General features: G+C 53.1%; 1 protein-coding gene across 1 annotated transcript in view; it reads right to left on the bottom strand.

The window, feature by feature from the left end:
• Nucleotides 1-2087: 2087 nt before the first annotated feature.
• The window catches only part of IGFN1 (immunoglobulin like and fibronectin type III domain containing 1), a 41020-nt gene continuing 19889 nt past the window's right edge, over nt 2088-23218 (bottom strand). The window contains exons 13-30 of the mRNA XM_048328225.1: nt 20631-21869; nt 20484-20570; nt 19254-20423; nt 18552-19055; nt 17913-18491; nt 15897-17852; nt 14537-14661; nt 13948-14089; nt 13200-13496; nt 12280-12579; nt 11231-11404; nt 10710-10838; nt 9628-9930; nt 7465-7553; nt 6198-6393; nt 4703-5002; nt 3918-4244; nt 2088-3172 (exon numbers count right to left, since the gene is read on the bottom strand). Of these exons, the coding sequence (XP_048184182.1) occupies nt 3159-3172; nt 3918-4244; nt 4703-5002; nt 6198-6393; nt 7465-7553; nt 9628-9930; nt 10710-10838; nt 11231-11404; nt 12280-12579; nt 13200-13496; nt 13948-14089; nt 14537-14661; nt 15897-17852; nt 17913-18491; nt 18552-19055; nt 19254-20423; nt 20484-20570; nt 20631-21869 (7931 nt within the window). The 3' untranslated portion in view covers nt 2088-3158. The remainder of the gene's footprint in view (nt 3173-3917; nt 4245-4702; nt 5003-6197; nt 6394-7464; nt 7554-9627; nt 9931-10709; nt 10839-11230; nt 11405-12279; nt 12580-13199; nt 13497-13947; nt 14090-14536; nt 14662-15896; nt 17853-17912; nt 18492-18551; nt 19056-19253; nt 20424-20483; nt 20571-20630; nt 21870-23218) is intronic.

Below are 23218 nucleotides of genomic sequence, written 5' to 3'. Positions count from 1 at the left end.
CCCTTCTCTGGGAAAGCAGGATGGCAGGACAGGTGCCACCTTCTGCAGCCAAGATGAAGGCCCTCAGCAGCTGCCAGGGCAGGATGTTCCTGTGCTCAGCCCAAACCCATCATCCCACTCCTGCCATGAAGCCGGGCACCACTGCTCGGGATGTGCTGCTGGAAGAGGAGCTGGTCCCAGCCGTGCCCCAGCTCTGCTCAAAGCAGGGGACACACAGACTGTTCCTGCCCGGCCATGGCAGCGCTGCAAGCGGATCCTGTCTCACGGGACGCACAGCCCTGTTCCACTGGGATGCACGTGGATGCTCCCAGGCCCTCACCCCATCACCCTGGGATGTGTGAACTGCCCTGCTGTGACCCCGCTGCCTTCTCCTCACACCTGACTCTGGTTTACAAACTCCAGGCTGGAAAATGATGCTGCGGGTGTTGGAGGACAGTGGAACCCTGGGAAAGGCGTGTGACCTCTCTGAGTGAGGAATGAACCCACCCGCGGGTGGGGAAAATCCTGCCTCTGTTCCCCTCTGCACCGGCCAAAAACTTCATCCCTTTCCCCCAGCAAAGGGGGAATTTCCGCTGTCCCCCAGGCTGGGCCCAATGCCTGGGACCGGGAGCATCCCCAAGATTTATCCACAAACGGGGTCCTGGACCATGGTGCTGGAACCGAAGCCAAGGAGCTGCGCCGCTGCCCCGGCCCGGGGGATGCTGTCGCCCGCCCTGTCCCAGTGTAGCACCCGCGGAACGGCCCCCGCTGCTCTCCCCCGGCAGGAATCCAGGAGATCCCGAGGCAGCGGAGCTCTGGGGCAGCTCGGACCGCTGCCGGAGCTGGGAGAGGCCGCGTCAGCCCCAGGAGAGCGCCCCGAGGAGCGGCCCCAGCCCCGAGGCACTGGGGGCGGCGGGGGAATGGCGAGGGCGGTACCCCCGCCCGGGGATCCCCGGTGCCCCGTGCCGGGCCTAGCCGTGCTCGGGCACTCCCGGGCCGCTCCCCCCGCGGTCACGGAGCTCCTCTCGCTGCCGCCCCACGCCCGGACCGCCACCTCTGTCCGTTTCTCCGTCTCTTTGCTGTTACTTTCCCGCCCTCTCACCCCGCCCCCGCGGCGCTCGGGCTCCCCCGAGCCGTCTCGTCCGGCGGTGCCGCCGCTCCCTCAGAGACCGGCCGGTGTGAGCAGCCTCGGGCAGAGCCGGGGGCGATCCGGAGGCACAAACGCGGCGCTCGGGGCCCGCCGCTCCCCGGCTCCGCGGGAGAGGAGCCCACGAACCCCCCACACCCGGCCCCGGGCGCCGCCATCTTGGCTGCGGCCGGGGAGGCGCCGCCATTGGCTGGCTCGGGGAGGGCGCTGCAGATCGACCAATCACCGACGGCACTGGCGTGATGGACGTCCGGGGGCGGGACCTGCTGCGCTCGGGGGCGGGAGAAACCATCTGCGGGCGGTGCCGGGGGCGCTGGGGGGGAAAGCCCGCCCCGGGCCCGGGAGAGACCATTGCGCTGCGCGCGGGGGGCGCGGGGCCGGTCCCGGTCCCGGTCCCGGTCCCGAGCGGAGGCTTGGGCCTCCCTCGCAGCACGGCCCGCACTGGGGGGGAAGGACCCAAAATCCCATCTCGGTGCACCCCCTGCCATGGGCAGAGACACCGCCCATACACCAGGGTGCTCCCAGCCCGGCCCAGCCCGGCCTGGGACACTCCCAGCAATGGGGAGTCACAGCATTGCCCTTCCCTTCCCGGGAGGGGATCCGCCCTTGGCTGCGATCGAAGCTCACAGGGTAAAGCAGCAGCAGAGGACTTGCTGGAATTGGTGCTGACATCTCAGCAGGACCTGCAGGAGTCTCCTGCTCCTGCTGTGCCGGGCCTTCCCGAGGTCCCTCAGCTCCAACTGCAATTTCCATCAATCTTGGCTCTTGTGTTTATCAGCCAAGAAGCGAATCTGGTCTGCAGGGGAGATGCCCCTGCCTCCGGCCCAGCAGGAGGAGGAGGAGCTGCTGGAGCAATTGCATGAGGGATGACCACGTGCAGCAATCAGAAGTGAAACTGCAGCAGACAGGGCTCCCAGGAACTGACTGGGATTCCTTCTCCAGAATAAACATGGACTCGGGATAGATTTTACTGAATTGTGATTTAATTTCATAATCTACTACTGCTGCTACATCCGTACAACATTGTACAAAATGTAATCAGAGGAACATTCCAGCCCCACAGCTGAGTTTGGCTCTGCTCTCTCCTGTCACAAAGTACCTTGGCTGTGACACCTTCCTACAGCCACCAGAACATTTTGCTGTCCAGGTGCAGTGAGGGGAACCCCTGGCCACGGCAGGAGGTCCCTCAGGGTACCTCGCATTTCTGGTCAGACAGGAAGGATTTTTCACCTCTTTCTGCAGGAGGCAAAAGCCTCCCAGCAGTGCCATGACCACGGGCAGTTGGGATGCGCAGGTGATGCTGGGGGTGGTTCAGGACTGGCACAGCCTTTGTGCTGAGGGTTTTGGGAGTTGCTCTGCTCACACACTGGTTGTAGACTTCCAGTCCTTCCCACCAGTGCATTTGCACTGGGAGTTTCACCTACTCCATGCCAGGCTGGTCTGAGATTTCATCTCCTGCCCAGATAAAATGAGCAAGCAGATGCTCTTTTTAACTTAGAGATTAGGGAAGATAATCTACTTAGCTGCTACTGGTAGTAGAACAGATCCAGAACTGCTTCTGCCAGATTTGGGAAACCTGCTGAGAATCACATGGAATCCAAAGTGATTGTTTTGGCTTAAAAAAGCATGTGTGAAAGGACCAGAGGTCCCTGGTGTCCAGAAATGTCCTTGTTGCAGGTGAGTGGTGTGGCAGGAGGGTCTCTCCCACCTGTGTTCTCCACGGAAAGTTTCATTTTGGCCAATTATTTTTCCTCTCATCTTCTGCGTTCCTGAAGTTTCTAAGCTGTGTTTTAAAGGTCTCATGGGAAGCCTGATCATTAAAAAAAAAAATACAATGCTCTTAAAGCTTTTTTCCCCCAGTTTTGATGACAACGCAGCATCATGTTCAAAGTGCAATTACTGAATCTGAAAAATAACCCCCTCTGACTGTAATGAACACGTGACAATGAACGCACAGCCCTCATTTGGACCAGTCCTCACCACAACCTTCTCATCCTCGGAGCTGTGCAGGGATGCTCTCAGCAGGGCCACGCTACAGGGAGGAGTCTGAAAGTGAGAGCAAGAGAGAAGCAGCTCAGGGTTGTAGTGAGGGAGATGAGAAATAGTCTGAAAGGCTCCCTGGGCAGGGAAGCTGAAATGTTACAGGGCCTAAAAGTCTGCAAGAGGATTACAGGGGTTTAACTGACCCATTTTGCCACTCCTGTAATCCCAGCGAGGTATTTTGCATTTAAACAAAAATATTTGACTCCAGGTAAAGGATATTTCACTGGGTACAGTCACCAGCAATATTTATCCGTAAGTATACCCATGAGTCTATCCCCAGCCAATCCCACTGCCCTTCCATCCACATCAGGACCCCAATGCCTCTGACCACGTCCCTCTCTTTCCTCCCTTTGTGTTGGCTTTGGCCACCAAACACCAGCTGTTCTCTCACTGCTCCCCTCACCTGGCACACTTGCTAGGGTCTTTATTCTGCACCTCCTGCACTGGAGAGAAATCTAAGCTTGGTATTATCCTACCTAATGAAGATGGGATTGTTCTTTCTAAAAAATTTGCTCAAGGTCAGCCAAAACCTTTGGCTCGTGTAGAAATCAAGTGGTTTTTTCCCATCTGCCTTTTTATTTCTGGTTCTGTTTGGTACTTGATCATGAGTACCATAATTAGGAATTTGGTAAAGCAGCCGAGCCGTGCCATTGCTTTGCCAGCAGGTAGAACTGGCTGAGGCATTTCTGAGGCACTGGGCAGCAGTGACACCCCGGGGTCCGCCAGGGAAGCAGCACTGCAGAGGTACCTTTGATGGCGAGGAAGGCTTTGCTGAAGGCACGGCCCGCTTCATTGCTGGCTTCCACCATATACTCGCCCTCATCCTGCTTGGTGACCCCCAGCACCACCAGGGAGCACACTCCGAAGTCGTTCGTGCAGAAGTAGTTGGGATCTCCGGAGAGGTCTCTGCTGTCCTTGTACCATGTGATTTTGGGCGGGGGGTGGCCTCCAACGGCGCAGCTCATGTGGCATTCGCTGCCCGTCACCACCACGTGCGGCTTCAGCGGCACCAGGAACCTCGGGGGCTGGTTCTGGTTAACTCCCCTGTATTTCGGTGCTTTCACTCGAAATTCAGCTGTGAAAAATAAACAGCACCAAGCACACACTCGGATGCTGCTCCCAGCACTGCAGGGTTTGCAGGGGTTTGCTTGTGCAGTGTCTGGAACTCTGCAAATTGCCCAAGATCCCATGCACCTACAGATTGTAACCTCTGCTGCTCTGCAGAATTACCCAGCATTTAACTTTGACATCAGAAACTTTGGTTTCTACATTACTTAAGCTTTAGATTTTGCTGGGAATTCATTTTGGGGCAAATAGCATGTCCTAATGGCTGGGAATGAAGGGTCTGTCTGCACAACGTCCCTGCAGAAAGGACAAACCTTCCCTGCCCAGCTGGAATTCCTCAGGGCATCTCTGTGCATTCCTGTTCTGGGCAACTGAATGTTCCCAGGAGGAGAGACCCATTTGGGGATGGCGTGTTAGAAGCAATGAAAGAAACAAAACACAACACAGAAATATTTGAAAATGTTTTACCCTTTGTTTTCCAGATCCTCCAGGGCTTCACAGTCTCTGAGGGATCACTGGCTCCCAGGTCGTTTTTTGCCACGACCCTGAAGTAATAATCCCTGCCTGGGACCACCGTGGTGAAGGTGAACTTGTTGTTGTAGATCAGGTCCCCCAGCACATGCCACAGACCCTTCTGGGATTCCCGTTTCAGGACAGTGTAATACAGGTTCTTCTCCCACTTCTCAGATGCTGAGGGGTCCCAGGTCACTGTCACTGTATTGGGCACATTCTCCTCCAGCCGGATGGCTCCAGGGGGCTGAGGGATGTCTGCCAGGGGAGGGCACACAATGTCACAGCTGTAGGGAGAGTGGCACAGAACCCTAAAAACCTGGAGTTTGTTGCATGTCTGGGGCTCAGTGACCATCCTGGTCATTGCAAGGGACACAATTCCATTCCTTCTCCAGGCACACAGATGTGTTTGCTATGAACTGAGCTGCTGCTGCACAACATCTGCACTGCTGAGCGGGGAGAGCAGGGTGCTACAGCTGAGCTGCTTCCCCTCCTGGGGTCACAGCTGGGACAGCTGTGCTCCATGTCCCACAGCCTGTGCTGACCTCCCCCAGTCACTCTGAAGGACAGTTTTAGTCAGAGAATTGCTCTGTCCTGCAGACAAGTGAGATCACAACATGCCCAGACATAGAAAATTGTACTCTGGTTCTCCCTGTGCCTGCACGGCCAAACTGCATCAGAGCTCACCCTGCCAAACTCGGTTTGTGGCCTTCTGCCTTTTCACAGTAAATAATGGAATCCCAGACTGGTTTAGGTGGGAAGGGATGTTAAAACCCATCCAGTCCCACCTCCTGCCATGGCAGGGACACCTTCTACTATCCCGGGGTGCTCCAAGCCCCGTCCAACCTGGCCTTGGACACTTCCAGGGATCCAGGGGCAGCCACAGCTTCCCTGGGCAACCTGTGCCAGGGCCTCCCCACCCTCAGAGGAAGGAATTCCTTCCCAATATCCCATCTAACCCTGCCCTTCTGGCAGTGGGAAGCCATTCCCCCTCGGGAATGGTCCTGTCCCTCCAGCCCTTGTCCCCAGTCCCTCTCCAGCTCTTCTGGAGCCCCTTTAGGCCCTGGAAGGGGCTCTAAGGTTCTCCCTGGAGCCTCCTCTTCTCCAGGTGAACACCCCCAGCTCTCCCAGCCTGGCTCCAGAGCAGAGGGGCTCCCGCCCTCAGAGCAGCTCTGTGGCCTCCCCTGGACTCGCTGCAGCAGCTCCAGGTCCTTCCCGTGCTGGAACCCAGGGCTGGAGGCAGCTCTGCAGGTGGGGGCTCAGCTGAGGGGGCAGAGGGACAGAATCCCCCCGTGCCCTGCTGCCCACGCTGGGGGCTCAGCCCAGGGCATGTCCAGCGCTCACCCACCAGCACCCCCAGGTCCTTCTCCCAGGGCTGCTCTCAGTCCGTTCATGCCCCAGCCTGGACTGAGTGGGAGTTGCTGATACATTTGTATGGATGGCAGTGAGTTACCTGTAATTTGAACCTGGAAGCTGAAGGTTTCCCTTTTCCCCAGCCCATTCCCAAGCTCCACAGTGTAGGTGCCACTATCACTGAGCTCAGCTGCCCTGAGCAGCAGCTGGGTGCTTCCATCCTCGGTGTTCACAGCAGCCCGGCTGGGAAGGGGGAGTCCATCCTTTAACCAGGTCACCACTGGCTCTGGAGACCCCTGGAAACAACAAGTCACAGCCACTTGTTTCATCTCCAGACTGTGTCTTATATCTTTAGTTTCATTATCTTACCCCAAATATGCACCTCCATGACATGGTAATGTTTAGAAATATGGATCCATGATGGATCAGAGAGCCCTGATCTGCTCTACAGTTTCTTTACAACTTTTTCCTTTTTGTCCATTAAGGATGTTATTGCAGTAAAGTGTTCAGAACTGTGTCAACCAAGCTATGCCAGATCAAGGACAGATAACTTCAGGAGTTAATATTTTCTGCTTTTAAAAAAACGTCCTCTAAGTCTTTATTTCCATTGTGCCATCTTTGGTGTCTTCTCCCAGAGATTAGAAGAAAGGCCAGCAAATAAACACACTTCATCACCCTCCTCTGGTATCCCAGACTTCACAGGATCATGGAATCATGAAGGCTGGAAAAGACCTCCAAGGCCATTGAGTCCAACCTGTGCCCAATCCCCACTTTAAAAGCACTGAGTGCCACGTACAGGCTTTCCTTGGACACCTCCAAGGATGGGGACTCCAAACCTCCCTGGGCAGCCCCTTCCAAAGCCTGACCACCCTTTCCATGGGGAAAAGCCTGTGTTGTTCCAAGCTTACACCAAAGCACTGCGATTTCTGTCAATGCCTGTCAAGTTCTCAACTCACAGAGCTCAAGTGCTGCTGCTTGGTGAGACAAGCACAGTGAAGGTGTGCTGGAAATGGTGCCCCAAGGCCTTCTGAGAGTCACAGGAAATCACTGATTTGGAAAGTCTGACAGAGCAATGTTATCAGGATGATGATAATTGATAAGGCTAGGTGGACAGCACTGAGCCTTGTTTGTAGAAGTTAACGAATGACCACCATGTCATAAAACACCAATGCCAAAACTGACAGCTCAGTTCTGGCTTGTGTTTTCCTCACTCTCAAAGTCTACACAGCACAAGCAGGCCAAATTATATGCCCAGTGACTTGTAGACAAAACTCCATGACATAAAAATAGTAGCTTGGTTTTTCTGTCTGCTATTGAGAGCATCACAAAACTAGGCAGGGAATTCCTCCAAAGCCTTGAACACCCACCTCAAAGGGAATCTTCACCCGGATGGGATTCCCTGCTTTTATAACCAGGAACCTTTTCACTGTGTCATCTATCAGTAATCTGGGAGAGACTGGAAAAGACAAGGATTACTCCCAAAAGGTGGATGTTAGTGCAGTCACTGATAACAATCACATGTGTTCCACCCCCTGGTGCCTCTCCCAGCTGGGTGAGGCTGGTGAGGAATTCACTGTGGGAAAAATCTCCCTGATTCAGTCCCAGACTTTACACCTTTCAAATTTCATTACTATTTATTTATCACTATGACTGAACAAGGGAAAATGATGTAAAAATACATTCACAACAATCTCTGTATTCATGTGATGTCTCAGTCACAGAGAAATTGGCTCTTTGCCACACTTTATCCCATCACAGGGATCATCTTTTGTGTTTAAATGGTGTCTGGAAAAAGGAAATTCCAATGGACACTTATAAAATATACATGCAGTACAGAGCACAGAACATCCACAGGAAAGCTGCCAGAGTTTATCTAAAATAGTATTTTTTAGTATTTAAAATATTTTCTTTTCTCTTTTCATCAGTATACTATAGCATTTAGTATTTCTCTAAGAATACCGAATACAGTAGTGCTAAATTGTATTAGTGTTGCCAGTATAGAACTTAAAACCCACTTTCCAGATGGATTTATTTTATCTATCTATTGATAAACGGGGTCTCCAGGCATAGGCCAAAGCACACATTTTCACTTAGGACCCCAGTTAAGGAAGATGAACCCCTCACAGAATTATTATGTAATTCTGCAATGTTCCTAAAGAGCAGGAAAAAACCAGAGCTGCAGATTGTAAATAAAGATGGAAAAGTGAAAATGGTGAAAACTTTCAAACTAAACAATTAAAAAGTAAAATAAAGTATCAAAAACAGCATAAAGATTTGTGATTTAAGAGAATGAAGTAAAATGTTTTGTTCCAGAAGATTGTCTAGAAATTGACTGAAAACTCTGTATTTCCTGTGGAAGAGCACAGGCAGGGGTAAGGTACATGCAGGTTCTGTCTGGTGACTGTGGTATGGCTCTGCACAGAGGGCAAAATGTAAGTCTGAGGAGAAAATGGAGTTCTGAGGGTTGTTTTATCAAAATGAGTCTCTAAATGAGCTGAGCACTGTGCATTGCATATCTAATATCAGTTAATACTGAGCCTGTCCTGCTGAAGTGAGCAGATAACCCCGGGGTGAGGAGGAGCAGTGCTGTCCCTGAGTTAGTCTGGGCCTGGGAGCAGCTCATCCCAGTATCCTACAGCCCTGGCTGCTCCTGCCCCCTGAGGTGCCCCATTCCCCGGGACACAGCCCCCGGCTCACCCTCTGCCCCCTGAGGTGCCCCATTCCCCGGGACACAGCCCCCGGCTCACCCTCTGCCCCCTGAGGTGCCCCATTCCCCGGGACACAGCCCCCGGCTCACCCTCTGCCCCCTGAGGTGCCCCATTCCCCGGGACACAGCCCCCCGGCTCACCCTCTGCCCCCTGAGGTGCCCCATTCCCCGGGACACAGCCCCCGGCTCACCCTCTGCCCCCTGAGGTGCCCCATTCCCCGGGACACAGCCCCCGGCTCACCCTCTGCCCCCTGAGGTGCCCCATTCCCTGGGACACAGCCCCAGAGCCCCCGGCTCACCCTCTGCGCCCTGAGGTGCCCCATTCCCTGGGACACAGTCCCAGAGCCCCCGGCTCACCCTCTGCGCCCTGAGGTGCCCCATTCCCTGGGACACAGCCCCAGAGCCCCCGGCTCACCCTCTGCCCCCTGAGGTGCCCTATTCCCTGGGACACAGCCCCCGGCTCACCCTCTGCCCCCTGAGGTGCCCCATTCCCTGGGACACAGCCCCAGAGCCCCCGGCTCACCCTCTGCCCCCTGAGGTGCCCCATCCCCCAGGACACAGCCCCCGACTCACCCTCTGCCCCATTCCCCAGGACACAGCCCCAGAGCCCCCGGCTCACCCTCTGCCCCCTGAGGTGCCCTATTCCCTGGGACACAGCCCCCGGCTCACCCTCTGCCCCCTGAGGTGCCCCATTCCCCGGGACACAGCCCCAGAGCCCCCGGCTCACCCTCTGCCCCCTGAGGTGCCCCATCCCCCGGGACACAGCCCCCGACTCACCCTCTGCCCCATTCCCCAGGACACAGCCCCAGAGCCCCCGACTCACCCACAGGAGCAGCAGCTCCAGCACAAGCCTCGAGCTCGGAGGCCTCTCCGGGGCCGCTGTCGCTGAGGGCCCTCACGCGCAGGAACAGCTTCTCCCCGGCCCGCAGCCCCTGAACCCTGCACGAGGTGCTCTCTGCAGGGAGGGTGAAGCATTTGGTCCAGCTGAGGCTGTTACAGGGCCTCTTCTCCACCTCGTAGCCTTTCACATCATTCCCATCTTGTACTTCAGGTTTGTTCCATGTCAAGGTGACACTGGTGCTGTCACTGCTGCTCACTTTAAGGTCCTGCACTTGGCCTGGAGATTCTGGAGGGAGAAATTTTATTTAAACTATTTTTCTAGGATTTCTCTTCCCTCTATTCAGTCACCGCCTGAGGTTTCCCAATGTTCTTGCAGTGCACTGGATTTCCACCCTGCTCTCTTGCCCCACCTTGTCCCAGTTCTTCAGAGCTGGATCCGGGTCCTTGCTCCTACCAGCCCTGCAGTAAATCCACAACACTCCAAAACACTCTGCAGCCCATCCCGAGTGTTTCTCCACACTGTGCATTCCCCCACACCAGGGTCTGCCAGATCTCGCCTTGGACGTTGTCGCTGTTGTACCAAGAACAACGCAGTCCAGGATCGGGTTCAAAGGCCAGAAGTGGCTATATTTAATGATATAAATCAGCTTATAAAGCTTTGTTCACAAGAGTGGCATAACACCATTGGGGGCTTGACCATCTGCCTCCCAGAGCGATTGGCTGAACGGCATAACACCCATTTCCAAAATATTTTTCCCAGTGTGGAAAACAAAACACAAACACCTTGTGCACCTGTGAGATAGTTTACAAACCTTCCCAGCTAGTTTGCCTGAGAAAGGAGACTTTCACAAGCAGCTGTAAAAAATAGGAAAATCTCTCTGCCAGCTCTTTTAGCATCTACAGGACACCCTACAGGAAATCCTTGCATTTCTTCCTCCAGCTGATTCTCAGCCATGAAACATTCCCCAGTTACTGATCCTTGTCTCCGCACTCTTTTACAGAGGATTTAAGAACATCTCCTCCCCACGAACACCCCCGAAGCAGAGCACAGGGCAGGGCACTTACTGGTGGGGTCCTGGGCAAAGGAGGGCTCGGAGGGGTCACTGGGCTGTCCCGTGCCAGCAGCATTGACAGCTGCCACCCGGAACTCGTACTGCACACCCTCCTTGAGGCCGGTCACCTTCAGCTTCTTGTCTGCAGAGAGGAGAGGAGTGCATTGGCTCAGGGGAGCTGTTCCCCATCAGGAAAGGTGACACAACAATGCTGTGCCTTACTCCAGGCAGAATTATGGACTGAAAAATTCTCAGAAGCCATAAATCTGTCACTGATTCCCCTGCCATTCCCTAGATAAGTCCATGTAAACTTCTGGGATGTGTTCATTGTATTCCTTTCAAAATCAAACAGCCCTTGAATCACAGAATCCCAGAATCATTTAGTTGGAAAAGACCTCCAAGGTCGTCCAGTCCAACCTGTGACCCATCACCACCTTGATGTGAAAGGTGTAAGATCCCAAGCAGCTCCTAAACCCAGCTGAGGTTTTTGCCTTTTCAAATCCACCAGGCTGTGCCAGGAGACAGAATACCCACCTTTGACAGGCATGCTGGTAACTGGCAGCCAGGTCACAGTGCCCTTCTTGCGTTTCTGAACAATGTATCCCATAATTTGGGAAGTGCCAGTTTTGCAAGGAGCTTTCCAGGATATGGTGATGGTGTCTCTGCTGGCACTGATGATCTTGGGGGGATCTGGGGCACCAGGAGAAGCTACAAAGAGATGAGGTCTTCATTATTAGCAGGTATGTTTTTATTGCAAGATAAAATGGTGGTGTGTGTAATTTCATCTTCCAGATTCCCCAAGGTATTCCTATGGATGTGCTTTGAAAACCTGGCTGAGACTTGAAGCTGTGGATCCTGTTCTCCACAAGAACTGGATCCAGCATGGACTCTGTTCCTGAGTCTGGATTTCACAAAAGACCTGCTGTCATCAGGACTGACAATTCCTCTGTCAGTGGGGTGTGTCATTCCTACATGATATGAACAGTCAGCATCATTCTTGCTTTCAGCAACAGGAACTGGTAACAAAAGGGATTTTCTTTGCCCTCTGCTAAAGTGTTCAAGATACAGAATCATGGGAATGAAAATGGAGAAAGAAGAGAATTAGAACTGAACATTGGTCTCTTTAGTACTGCATTTGTGCTCATGGCAAACCTGATAGAGTATTTAAACTCCTTGAAGGACAAAGACAATATTCAGTTGTCTGGAGATCAGGGGAATGGAGTGGTCATGCTGAGAACTGCTGCACATACAGAGACACTCCTTTGCCTGTGGAGTTAAGAAAAGGCCTCACATGTTCCCTTTGCAGCCACAGTGGGAAAAATTTCCTTTGATCTTGATGCATTTTGCATTTCCCCCATGAAACTTCCTTTCCAATTCAGAATGAAGGAAGGAATAATTAAATCTCACTCAGTAGCCAGAGCCTACAGCAAACTGCTGCTCTTGCTGGGCAACCTCCACAGCTTTGTGTGAAGACTGAAGTTGAGATCTGTAGCAACATCCACAATGCAGTGAGTTTCCTTTGCTGTCAGCTTTGATAATGAATTTCCCAATTTGAATTATGAATTATGAGAAGTTCTCCTCACCTTTACCAGCAGCCTTCACTTCCCCCGACTCCAGCGCGTCGCTCACTCCCTCGGCATTCATGGCCCTCACCCTGAAGTAGTAGCTCATCTCTTCCTCCACTTTGCTTGTGGTGAAGCTGGTGCAGCTCCTGGGGGTTTCTCCCAAAGTCTCCCAGTTGTTCCTGCCCATCTGCTGCCTCTCCACGAGGTACCTTTGCACTGGTTTGCCCCCATCGTCCTTTGGGGGCTTCCACTGGATTGTGATGTTGCTGGCGGAGCTTTCTACAATTTTGATGGGTCCTGCTGGGGGCTGTGGCTTGTCTGAGAAGATGAACAGAGACACAGCTGGCTCCAGACCCAGACCTGCTCCTGGGTTTGGAGCAGACACTGTCCCTTGCTCACCAACTGGGAGACTGTTCCTGATGAAATGCAGGGACAGTTGTAGGATGAGGGCTGGGCACATGAATTGCCTCTTCCAAACTTGCACTCTTCTAACTTTTGATGGGGAAGATGGAAAGCCAGGCCCTTGCTCTCCCTGGGTCAACTGTTCTCATAAACACTGCACCAGTTCAGCTTACTAATACAGGCAGAACATCATTTCTGGTCTCTCAAAGGAGCCCAGGCATTTATGGGATGGCTGAATTGGACCTTGATATCCTATTTCAGATTTGCATGTTGTGTACAGTCACATCTCCTACAGTGTCTGATTCAAAACTCAGCTGCTGAGGCCATGAAAAACCAAATTAGGTTTGTGTTCCCTTGTACTAAAGGGCAAGAAGCATGTTCAGCAATCTTCCCTTGTTCCCTGATTTTGGGGCAATATACAGAGTCTTGTTCCTCTCGGAATATCCAGTCACTCCAAATAAGGTTCTCACTAATGTCAATGGATTCCCTGCCTAAGCTTTACAGTGAAAGCCACAGTGGATGTTACAGGATCTTACCTATCACCACGAGCTCTAGGTTGATCTCCAGGATGCCACTGTCGTTCTTGAGCCTGACTTTGTAATCTCCACAGTCCCTCCTGTCACAGCTGGAGATGGACAGTGTGGTGCAGGTGTCTGTCTTGTCCACACGGATCCTGGTGTCATCCCCCAGCTCCATCCTGTCCTTCAGCCATGTGGCCCTGATGGGCCCCCGGCCCTCAAATGGGATCCGCAGCTTCAGCCCCTCCCCGGCCTTGGCCACCATGGGGACACTGGTCAAGTTCTTGAGGAGGACTTTGTCCACCTGGGGAGGATCTAAGCAGGTGATACAAGGTCATTAAAAACCACAATTCAAGGAGGATAAGGCTCATCCTGGAGGGATACTGCCAGCAATGCTCAGAACTCACAACACTCGGACCTTCACCTTTAGTTGTACTTTGCTACAGGATAATTCTCACAAGGTTTTGTAGTATCACACTGTCCTTTCACTAGAGAAAATTTCTCCTAGGCAACACACTAAACACAAGAATGAAGAATCTGCTCTGATAAAGTGTTTTGTGCACCCAGAAATCTTTGAGTTGCTAACAGAAGGCTCTCTAGTTAAACTTGCAAATGCAAAATGAACCAACCTGTACAAAAAACATTTCCCATTTATCTTGTAATTCTTTATAATAAAGTTATCTCAATAGCCAATGACACGTCTCTGAGTAAATATATTGCTTTTAAAGCCCATCTCATGTAGCGTTGGTGGTTTGAGTAGACTCACCTTCAACAAAAATTGAAGCTTCAGTTTTTACATCTCCACCTTCAAACCTGTATTTCCCAGCATGAATATCTTCAGCTTTGTTAATGATTAGTTTGTGGACAAGACCTTTCTTTTCAAAGATGACTCCATCCATGCTTGTTAACTACAAAGTAAAGGACAGAGACACATCCTTTCAAAAGGGATAAAATGCAATCTAAACTGAAACTGGACAGACTACAATTTGAAATGCAGTTGAAAATACTTATGAACATCTGCACGTTTAATGACAATATTCTGGTATTCTGTTGCCCAGAGAAGCTGTGGCTGCCCCATCCCTGGAAGTGTCCAAGGCCGGGTTGGATGGGGTCAGGTTGGATGGGGCTTGGGTCCAGTGGAAGTTGTCCCAGGGCAGGGGGTGGGACTGGATGGTCTTTAAGGTCCCTTCCAACCCAAACCACTCTGGAATTCTGGGATTCTCTGAACCCTTCCCGGGCCCCACTCGGCTGCAGGTGACTGTCAGGGGAAGGACACCTTGACCCCACCCTTAGGAAGTAGAGCCAGAGAGCAGAGCATTGCTACTCAAAGCCAACAGCAAGCTCAAGGAACCCACCTTTAGGCCATCCTTAAACCAGGTTCCTGTCACATTGTCCCTGCTGACAGTGCAGGACAGCTCAGCTGGGTCCCCCTTCAGCACTCGCATGGTTGCCAGCTGCTTGTTGAGGTAACAGCGTGGCACTGAACAGGCACAAAGGAAGGGAAAGAAGCTAAGTCTGTGTTACAGAGAGACATCCAGAGCTGAAAATGCACATGTGGGGAAAAGAGCTTTTAAAAAAACACATCCTGTGGCCAGGAGAGGCTTTTGTGCCACCTCACTGTGGGCCAGCTGGGTACACTCAGTGCCCACAGGGTACCCGTGAGGGACGTGCAGCCATCCCACTATCAATTACATCCCAACATCCACTTCATGGGCAGTGGATTCATCACAAAGCACATTATCCAGCTGCAGATTTGCTGCTTTATGTCTATGCTAATTGTCTTGGCTCCCTCTACAGCCAGTGGGAAAAACCAGGTTGCTCCAGGGTGTGGATCCACTGCTTCATCCTCCTCTTCCTGTGCACTGACCACACACGGGGCTGCCCAACACATCCCCCTAAACAGCCCCAGGCACACTGTTCTCCACCCCTGTATTCCTCTTTCCCTTCCCCAGTTCTTCTCCATTAACATCCTCATCTCCTCTCTAATAAATACCCCACTCCTTCCCCTCGAGCCCCAATTTCGATGGGTTTACTTCCTTATTTGTATTTATGGGTTAGAAATTATAACTCCTAACTTGTGAGCAATCCCATTAAGTGAATATTCCTCTCTGATTATACACCTGAAATTTCTCATTCCTACAATTTACACATCATCACCATCATCATCATCATCATCTTGCTGGTGGAGCCACAGGTCTTACTCAAATGGCTGCAAACACATTACTCCCCTCTTACTCTATGCAACACCTTATTATTCCTGATGTTACAAGAGAAAAGAGCTCTTTACATTATATAAGCCCATATAAGCAGGCACAGAATTGTTCCAGAACTTGGACAGTTATTTGCAGTAGGTGTTTGAAAAATAAAGTGAAACTTCAGTTTTGAATTGGAACAATATCAAAGAAACATGTTATTCCTTGAAACTACATTTGTGAACTGGTCTATTCCACGAGATGTGAAACACAAATGAACAGATGAGACCTGGTTTAGATCATTTAGACAAAGAAAATAATTTAGACCTTTAAGGCAGTTTGATCAGAGCAAATTGTGTAAGATTGAACAGCCAATCAGTGGGAGAATTAGGAACAGATCATGGGACAACCAAGTTTCTACGTAGAGCTGTGTTTATCTAAACCATAACATCCCATTTCTTTGCAGGATTAGGAATGTGAGTATCAAAATGTAAATACCAGGAGTCACCAGTTAACCACGTACCTTTGAGATCATCCAGGGCACTCCGTTTCCTTTGGCCTGTGCTTTCTGTGCTGTTCAGGGAATCATTTGCTTTAAGATCCAGGTCAGGTTCCTGCTTTCTCTGGTTTGCTGAAGGAGGTCCACCAAAAGGACCTGCCATCTGGCCATAACTCAGTGGACCTTGACCAAACCCACCTGAACTACTCCCGTCAACAGATCTGTCATGGGATTTACTCCCTGCCCCTCCAAAGGCAGAATTTGTGCCATCAAGGGAGCCCAACTGTCCAAAATCTCTGCCCTCTCCCCTGGCTCCTTCTGGACCTGACAGGGACCCTCTGTCATCAGCTGAACCTTTGTTCCCTGGCCCTCTGACATCACTGGCAGTGCCCTTTCCAGTTTCACCTCCCAAAGATCTGCCAAGACGTGCATCCAGCCCATACCCACCATCTGGTCCACCAGCACCTCCCACACCTCCTTTACCACGGACTGAATCCTGTTCATCCCCTCCCAACCTCCCAATGCCACTTGCACCGGCCCTGGCTACAGCTGACCCTCTGTCCTTGCCATAGAGAGACCCTGCACCCCACAGTGCTGAGCCTTCCCCAGAAAAGCCCTCTCCTCCTCCTCCACCTGCATATCCCAGAGCTCTGCTCAGCGTGGCATCCCTGCCACGGCCAGATCCCATCGCTTCCTCACCTCCAGGAGGAAAATGAGCAGCTCCTGCCACAGCCCCAGCTGGGAAACCATCTTTTCCATAGAGAACTCCAGCTCCCCCCGCACCACCACCAGCAGCCCCAGCTGGGAGACCATCCTTTCCATAGGGACCCCTGACTGCCCCTGCACCACCACCAGCAGCCCCAGCTGGGAGACCATCCTTTCCATAGGGACCCCTGACTGCCCCTGCACCACCACCAGCAGCCCCAGCTGGGAGACCATCCTTTCCATAGGGACCCCTGACTGCCCCTGCACCACCACCAGCAGCCCCAGCTGGGAGACCATCCTTTCCATAGGGACCCCTGACTGCCCCTGCACCACCACCACCAGCCCCAGCTGGGAGACCATCCTTTCCATAGGGACCCCTGACTGCCCCTGCACCACCACCACCAGCCCCAGCTGGGAGACCATCCTTTCCATAGGGAGATCCAAGTCCCCCTACACCAGCTGCACCAGCACCACCAACACCTGCTCCAGATGGCCGACCATCTGGACCATACAAAGGCTCTCCAAATCCTCCTGCACCACCAGCACCACCAGCCCCAACTGGGAGACCATCCTTTCCATAGGGAGCTCCAAGTCCCCCTGCACCACCAGCCCCACCAGTGCCTGTTCCAACTGGGAGACCATCCTTTCCATAGGGAGCTCCAAATCCGCCTGTACCAGCCCCACCAGCCCCTGCTCCAGCTGGGAGACCATCCTTTCCATATGGAGCTCCAAGTCCTCCCGCACCACCAGCCCCACCAGAACCTGCTCCAACTGGGAGACCATCCTTTCCATAGGGAGCTCCAAGTCCTCCTGCACCAGCACCAGCCCCACCAATGCCTGCTCCAACTGGGAGACCATCCTTTCCATAGGGAGATCCAAGTCCCCCTACACCACCAGCCCCACCAGCCCCTGCTCCAACTGGGAGGCCATCCTTTCCATAGGGAGCTCCAAGTCCGCCTGCACCACCAGCCCCACCAGCCCCTGCTCCAACTGGGAGGCCATCCTTTCCATAGGGAGCTCCAAGTCCCCCTACACCACCAGCCCCACCAGCCCCTGCTCCAACTGGGAGGCCATCCTTTCCATAGGGAGATCCAAATACCCCTGCACCAGCACCAGCAGTACCACCAACACCTGCTCCAAGTGGCCGACCATCTGGACCATACAAAGCCTCCCCAAATCCCCCTGCACCACCAGCACCTGCTCCAACTGGGAGACCATCCTTTCCATAGGGAGATCCAAGTCCCCCTACACCAGCTGCACCAGCACCACCAACACCTGCTCCAGATGGCCGACCATCTGGACCATACAAAGGCTCTCCAAATCCTCCTGCACCACCAGCCCCAACTGGGAGACCATCCTTTCCATAGGGAGATCCAAGTCCCCCTGCACCACCAGCCCCACCAGTGCCTGCTCCAACTGGGAGGCCATCCTTTCCATAGGGAGCTCCAAGTCCCCCTGCACCACCAGCACCACCAGCCCCTGCTCCAACTGGGAGGCCATCCTTTCCATAGGGAGCTCCAAGTCTGCCTGCACCACCAGCCCCACCAGCACCTGCTCCAACTGGGAGGCCATCCTTTCCATAGGGAGCTCCAAGTCCCCCTGCACCACCAGCACCACCAGCACCTGCTCCAACTGGGAGACCATCCTTTCCATAGGGAGCTCCAAATCCGCCTGTACCAGCCCCACCAGCACCTGTTCCAACTGGGAGACCATCCTTTCCATAGGGAGATCCAAGTCCTCCTGCACCACCAGCCCCACCAATGCCTGCTCCAACTGGGAGACCATCCTTTCCATATGGAGCTCCAAGTCCTCCTGCACCACCAGCCCCACCAGCCCCTGCTCCAACTGGGAGGCCATCCTTTCCATAGGGAGATCCAAGTCCCCCTGCACCAGCACCAGCAGTACCACCAACACCTGCTCCAAGTGGCCGACCATCTGGATCATACAAAGCCTCCCCAAATCCCCCTGCACCACCAGCCCCACCAATGCCTGCTCCAACTGGGACACCATCCTTTCCATAGGGAGATCCAAGTCCTCCTGCACCACCAGCCCCACCAATGCCTGCTCCAACTGGGAGACCATCCTTTCCATATGGAGCTCCAAGTCCTCCTGCACCACCAGCCCCACCAGCCCCTGCTCCAACTGGGAGGCCATCCTTTCCATAGGGAGATCCAAGTCCCCCTGCACCAGCACCAGCAGTACCACCAACACCTGCTCCAAGTGGCCGACCATCTGGACCATACAAAGCCTCCCCAAATCCCCCTGCACCACCAATGCCTGCTCCAACTGGGAGACCATCCTTTCCATAGGGAGCTCCAAATCCGCCTGTACCAGCCCCACCAGCACCTGCTCCAGCTGGGAGACCATCCTTTCCATATGGAGCTCCAGGTCCCCCTGCACCACCAGCCCCACCAGCACCTGCTGCAACTGGGAGGCCATCCTTTCCATAGGGACCTCCAAGTCCCCCTGCATCCGCCCCTCCAGCTGGGAAACCATCCATTCCATAAGGAGATGCAGCCCCTCCAAAACCACCACCTGCAGCTCCGCCAACTCCTAATCCAGCAGCGAGACCATCTTTTCCACGTGGATACCCAAGTGCTCCTGTAGTAGCCCCACCAACAACAGGCCCAGTGGGGAGGCCATCCTTTCCATACGGAGCTCCAAGTCCTCCTGCACCACCAGCCCCACCAGCACCTCCTCCAACTGGGAGACCATCCTTTCCATAGGGAGCTCCAAGTCCCCTTGCACTTGCAGCACCAGCTGCACCAACACCTGCTCCAAGCTGCTTACCATCTGGACCATACAAAGGCTCTCCAAATCCCCCTTCACCAGCCCCACCAGCCCCAAACTGGAGACCATCCTTTCCATAGGGAGCTCCAAGTGCCCCTGCACCACCAGCCCCACCAGTGCCTGCTCCAACTGGGACACCATCCTTTCCATAGGGAGCTCCAAGTCCCCCTGCACCACCAGCCCCACCAATGCCTGCTCCAACTGGGACATCATCCTTTCCATAGGGAGCTCCAAGTCCTCCTGCACCACCAGCCCCACCAGTGCCTGCTCCAACTGGGACACCATCCTTTCCATAGGGAGCTCCAAGTCCCCCTACACCAGCTGCACCAGTGCCTACTCCAACTGGGAGACCATCCTTTCCATAGGGAGCTCCAAGTCCTCCTGCACCACCAGCCCCACCAATGCCTGCTCCAACTGGGAGGCCATCCTTTCCATAGGGAGATCCAAATACCCCTGCACCAGCACCAGCAGTACCACCAACACCTGCTCCAAGTGGCCGACCATCTGGACCATACAAAGCCTCCCCAAATCCCCCTGCACCACCAGCACCTGCTCCAGCTGGGAGACCATCCTTTCCATAGGGAGCTCCAAATCCGCCTGTACCAGCCCCACCAGCACCTGCTCCAGCTGGGAGACCATCCTTTCCATAGGGAGCTCCAAGTCCTCCTGCACCACCAGCCCCACCAGTGCCTACTCCAACTGGGACACCATCCTTTCCATAGGGAGCTCCAAGTCCTCCTGCACCACCAGCCCCACCAGTGCCTACTCCAACTGGGAGACCATCCTTTCCATAGGGAGATCCAAGTCCTCCTGCACCACCAGCTGCACCAGTGCCTACTCCAACTGGGAGACCATCCTTTCCATAGGGAGCTCCAAGTCCGCCTGCACCACCAGCTGCACCAGTGCCTACTCCAACTGGGAGACCATCCTTTCCATAGGGAGCTCCAAGTCCGCCTGCACCACCAGCCCCACCAGCACCTCCTCCAACTGGGAGGCCATCCTTTCCATAGGGAGATCCAAATACCCCTGCACCAGCACCAGCAGTACCACCAACACCTGCTCCAAGTGGCCGACCATCTGGATCATACAAAGCCTCCCCAAATCCCCCTGCACCACCAGCCCCACCAATGCCTGCTCCAACTGGGAGACCATCCTTTCCATAGGGAGATCCAAATACCCCTGCACCAGCAGTACCACCAACACCTGCTCCAAGTGGCCGACCATCTGGACCATACAAAGCCTCCCCAAATCCCCCTGCACCACCAGCACCTGCTCCAACTGGGAGACCATCCTTTCCATAGGGAGCTCCAAATCCGCCTGTACCAGCCCCACCAATGCCTGCTCCAACTGGGAGACCATCCTTTCCATATGGAGATCCAAGTCCCCGTGCTCCAGTACCACCAGCCCCAGCTGGGAGACCATCCTTCCCATAGGGAGCTCCAAATCCCCCTACACCAGCCCCACCAGCACCACCAGCACCTGCTCCCAGTGCCTGACCATCTGGACCATATAAAGCCTCCATTTCTCCTGTGAAATTTCCACCTGCACCAGCAATAGCCCTATCTCCACCTGGAAGGCCTCCTGGCACATACAGAGAGCCAGACCTTTCTGCCTGCCCTAACTGACCACTGGCATGAGGTGTCAGGCCATAGGGAGTCCCTGTTTGTCCCTCTCTGTTTATACCTGCTCCGTTCTTATCACCCACAGTGGGATGCCCATCCTTGCCATGGTGGGACCTCATTCTTCCTGCCATTCCAGCACCTGCAGCATCTCCCCCAGCTCCAGTTCCTGGATGAGTCCTGCTGAACAGATCACCCACACTGGCTCCCACTCCAGTTGAATCAGGATCAAGCCCATCTGGCACAGAACTTCCACCACCCAACCTCCCAGCACCCCCAAAACCAGCTCTGTAACTGGCATCACCTAAATTCCCATCCTTGTCATGCTGAGAGCCCAAACCTTCTCCATCATCCATGTCAATGTTAACAGCACCCAGCACACCCTCACCTCTGCCATCCACAGAATTCCATTCGCCTGCCCCTCCTACTGCACCACCAGGACCTGCTCTGCCTGAGACAGCGTCCATACCATGGACAGCCCTTAACCCACTTCTGCCTCCTAAGCCTTTTAGTCCAAAGGTGCTGCCATCATTGGCCCCTGAGTCTCCATCTAGACCTGCTCCAGAAAACTGCCCAGATCCCATCTCTCCATTTATGTGGGTTTTGCGTAGCCCCTCTTTTCCCAAAAATCTTTGGCTTCCATCATCAGGATCAATGGAGTGTCCTTGGCCCCTGCCTTGGCTGCTGCCTTGGCCAGTTCTGTACCAGCCAGTTTTCTCCACACGAGGGGATGTAGAAAAGGAAGGATGATCTTCATCACCAGCTTGTTCTTGGCGCCGAAGCTTCCTTGCCCTTTCATTGTCTGCCATTGTTTCTTTCAGCCACTCAGATGTCTCCCTTTCAATCTTTTCTCCTTCATCCTGTCTCCTCTTTCCTTTGGCATCTGAAGTTGCGTTGTTTGATGGGAGCAGATGTACAATTTACAGAAAAAGAGGGGAACAAAATAACAGAAAATCAGTAGGTCACTGCACTGCATCAACAACCAAAGAAAATGTGTTAGCACTTTTTGAATTTCATTTTAGGACACACACAATATATTTAAATAAATTTAAAATAATTTCAAATCCTGAATTTTTCAATGCCACATTCAGACAACAAAATTAACTAAAGACAATTATTTTTAGTTAAAATGCATTGGTTTTTAGTGGAAACATGCTCATTATAACAAACAAACCAACCAAAAATAACAGAAAAAGACACTTCCAGCATGATAGGTCTGATTTAGAGGGGCTTAGATTGTATCTGGGATTCATTAATTCCATCTGCCTACTCCCTCCAGCTATGGAGAAGGAGCAGAATATTCCATGCCCAGAGGAGCCATCAGTTCCCACCCTGGAACTGGGATTTTGCTGCTCTGGAGGCAGCTTGCACATCTGGATAATGGCTGGTTTAGGGATGGCCAACCTGAGGACTAAAGCTTCCAGATCTGTGAATAGCTTTGGATTAATCCACAATTCAGGCTGTTCTGAGAGCAGGTCACTCACTGCTTTGGTTTCCAGGTTGGATATAATTTATCAGAGCTCACAGCTCACTGAAATCCACGGGCAGTTTCTTTTTTCAGAAACCTACATTGGTTTGGAGAAGCCTTTGTGAGACACTCATCCTGCTGCTGTGTGAGGATCCCAAAAGAAACCAAAGGCAATGGGAACCAAAGGAACCACCTCTCAGAAGCAAACAAATATGAGCCAGGTGACTGTCAATGTGCCTGCACTGGGTGTTCCCACCTTCCCAGCTTCCTCTGAGCTCCTTCCAGCATGTTTAACCTCTAATTGGGAATGAAAAATATTATCTAGCAAGAAGAATGGCATTGATAGTGTAAAACTGAGAGTATCAAAAGCTCCCTGAGCCCCTTCCTGCTGCACTGTGATCACTGGGACAGCTTCCTCAAAAACATGTGGGGAGATAAGGAGAGTTTTTTGATAACTGGTGGAGAATGTGCTACTTCATTATAGCTGTAGAGCAATCAAGCCAATAGGATTTGTCAGGACTAATTAAAAGGGGTAAAGTTGGTCTCATTTGAAGAGGAAAGAGGGTCTAACCAGACATTCATTTTCCCAAAGAGAATTTAGAATCATGGAATCACAAAATGGTTTGGATTGGAAGGGACCTCAAAGCTCATCCAGTTCCACCCCCTGCCATGGGCAGGGACGCCTTCCACTATCTCAGGGTGCTCCAAGCTCCGTCCAGCCTGGCCTTGGACACTGCCAGGGATCCAGGGGCAGCCACAGCTTC

This window comes from Corvus hawaiiensis, chromosome 24, assembly GCF_020740725.1.
Source record: "Corvus hawaiiensis isolate bCorHaw1 chromosome 24, bCorHaw1.pri.cur, whole genome shotgun sequence".
NCBI lineage: Eukaryota > Metazoa > Chordata > Aves > Passeriformes > Corvidae > Corvus > Corvus hawaiiensis.
Note: the sequence above shows the minus strand (reverse complement) of the source record. Positions and strands in the feature narration are given on the sequence as shown.